The 2,623-nt window shown below is 40.7% G+C and overlaps 1 protein-coding gene across 1 annotated transcript; it reads right to left on the bottom strand.

Annotated features, from left to right (window-relative positions):
* Nucleotides 1-1,168: 1,168 nt before the first annotated feature.
* Nucleotides 1,169-2,170, bottom strand: LOC112721241 (protein FAR1-RELATED SEQUENCE 5-like). The gene has a single exon (XM_025772311.1). It carries the CDS (start codon nt 2,168-2,170, stop codon nt 1,169-1,171), a length of 1,002 nt encoding a protein of 333 aa, XP_025628096.1.
* Nucleotides 2,171-2,623: the final 453 nt, after the last annotated feature.

Below are 2,623 nucleotides of genomic sequence, written 5' to 3'. Positions count from 1 at the left end.
CTTCCAGTGAAAACTACGCTCACGCGCTCTGTCACAGCACGGCTAATCACCGGTTGGTTCTCGATCCGGTTGGAATAGGATTTACTATCCTTTTGCATCTGTCACTAACGCCCAGCCTTCAGGAGTTTGAAGCTCGTCACAGTCATTCAATCCTTGAATCCTACTCGGAATACCACAGACAAGGTTTAGACTTTCCGAATTCTCATGAATGCTGCCATCAGTTCTAGCTTATACCACGGAGATTCTGATTAAAGAATCTAAGAGATACTCATTCAATCGGATATAGAACGGAGGTGGTTGTCAGGCACACGTTCATGGTTTGAGGAAGGTGATTAATGTCACAGATCATCACCTTCATCACAGTTAAGCGCGAATGAACATCTTAGATAGGAACAAGCGTGTTTGAATGGAAAACAGGAATACTTGCATTAATTCATTGAGACACAGCAGAGCTCCTCACCCCCAACAATGGGGTTTAGAGACTCATGCCGTCAGAGAATACAAAGTTTAGATCTAAAATGTCATGATATATAAAATAAGTCTCTAAAAGTTGTTTAAATATTAAACTAGTAGCCTAGGGTTACAAAATATGAGTGGACTATGAGGGATGATGCAGAGATCCACTTCTGGGGCCCACTTGGTGTGTGCTGGGGCTGAGAATTAAGTGAGTCACGTGCAGAGGCCATTTGTGGAGTTGAACGCCAGTTTTTATGCCAGTTTGGGCGTTCAACTCCAGCTTTTGATCCTTTTCTGGCGCTGGACGCCAGAATTGGGCAGAGAACTGGCTTTGAACGCCAGTTTACGTCATCTATCCTTGTGCAAAGTATGGACTATTATATATTTCTGGAAAGCCCTGGATGTCTACTTTCCAATGCAATTGGAAGCATGCCATTTCGAGTTCTGTAGCTCCAGAAAATCCACCTTGAGTGCAGGAAGGTCAGAATCCAACAGCATCAGCAGTCCTTTTTCAGCCTGAATCAGATTTTTGCTCAGCTCCTTCAATTTCAGCCAGAAAAATACCTGAAATTACAGAAAAACACACAACTCATAGTAAAGTCCAGAAATATGAATTTTTCCTAAAAACTACTAGAAATAGACTAAAAACTAACTAAAACATACTCTAAACTATATGAAATTATCCCCAAAAAGCGTATAAAATATCCGCTCATCAAGTGTATAACTCAGCAGCATATCTCTCTAGCAGCTCTATACAAGTCTGCATGACGGGCACCCCACGTGTAGATTCATAATCAGCATTAAATTCTTTAAAGCGCAAGTGTGCAACACACCTTTGAAAATGCTCTACAAAACTTATCAAATCATACCGCGACCCCACATACCTTGCGACAACTGAGTGTAAACCTTCACATCTTGAAGTAGTTCTAAAGCCAGCAAAGAATTTTCCTCTTATATATGCAGTAGCCCACATATGCTTCTCTTCGTACATGTTGATCACCCACGGCTTATCCTCAAGGCCAAATTCTTCAATAAGATGAACCCACTTATGCTTAAACACGGGAATCTCGTAGTCTCCCAACATGATTTTTCTGAATTTAGATGTAAACGATGGATTTCCAACATTGCTAGTTGCATTTCGAATAAGGTGCCAAGCGCATAATCTATGTCTAACTTTGAAAAATACAACTCTCACTGCATTCCTAATCGCCATGGCCCCATCTGTTATTATTGAGGTCAGGGTCTTGCCCTTCATTGCAAACATGAGCTGACACAGGAGCCAAATATATGTATCAGTAGTTTCATCCACAACTAACGCAGCAGCAAAAACAATTGTTTGGTTGTGGTGGTTAACCCCGCTGAATATGACTAATGGACAACTATACTTGTTCTTCTTGTACGTAGCATCAAAAGCAATAACATCCCCGAACAGTCGGTAGTCTAGTTGGCTAATCCCATTAGACCAGAACAAGTTACATAACAAACCTCTTGAATCATGACATGCCTTGAAATATAATTGTGGATCCTTCAACCGCATAGCCTCCAACTTCTTCAACACTCGTGCTGCATCACTAGGAATTTGACGCCTTTGCCGAGCAATCTCATTGTACATATCTCTGGGACCATAGCCAACAAATTCATACCCGCCTGCTTGACTAGCTAGAAGACCAAATATCTGCGAAGTGCTAATCCCTGACTTTAGCATGTTCATCATTTACATAATATCTGCCTCTAACATTTTTCTGTGGGCAGGCAACATAGCACTGAATTGTGTATCCAATAGATCATGGTTGTGTTCGTCAGAGAAATAAAAGATATGCCACCTTCCAGTTTCTGGTACAAATTTAACATCCATTCGAGCTTCACATCTAGTTCTTGTTTCCAATCTAGGCTCCTTCTTCCTTTTTTCCATCGTGTAATATTTCTCCTCCCTGAATCCTTGCCTATGACATACAAACTTTTGTTTGTAAATCTCGCCAACACTATTCTTGAAGGTCTTGCTCTTCCTTGCACTAAAGCCCTTAGACTTTGAGTACTTCAGATAAAAATCAAATGCAAGCTGCAAAGTAGAAAAGTGATATTTGCTAATTTCATCCGTAAAATTTTTACTAAAATTCAAAGTTGTAATGTCTTGCACGGAGTCAACCGCATAAGCAGCTTCAAGGAT

This window comes from Arachis hypogaea, chromosome 11 (genome assembly GCF_003086295.3).
Source record: "Arachis hypogaea cultivar Tifrunner chromosome 11, arahy.Tifrunner.gnm2.J5K5, whole genome shotgun sequence".
NCBI classification, from domain to species: Eukaryota; Viridiplantae; Streptophyta; class Magnoliopsida; order Fabales; family Fabaceae; genus Arachis; species Arachis hypogaea.
Note: the sequence above shows the minus strand (reverse complement) of the source record. Positions and strands in the feature narration are given on the sequence as shown.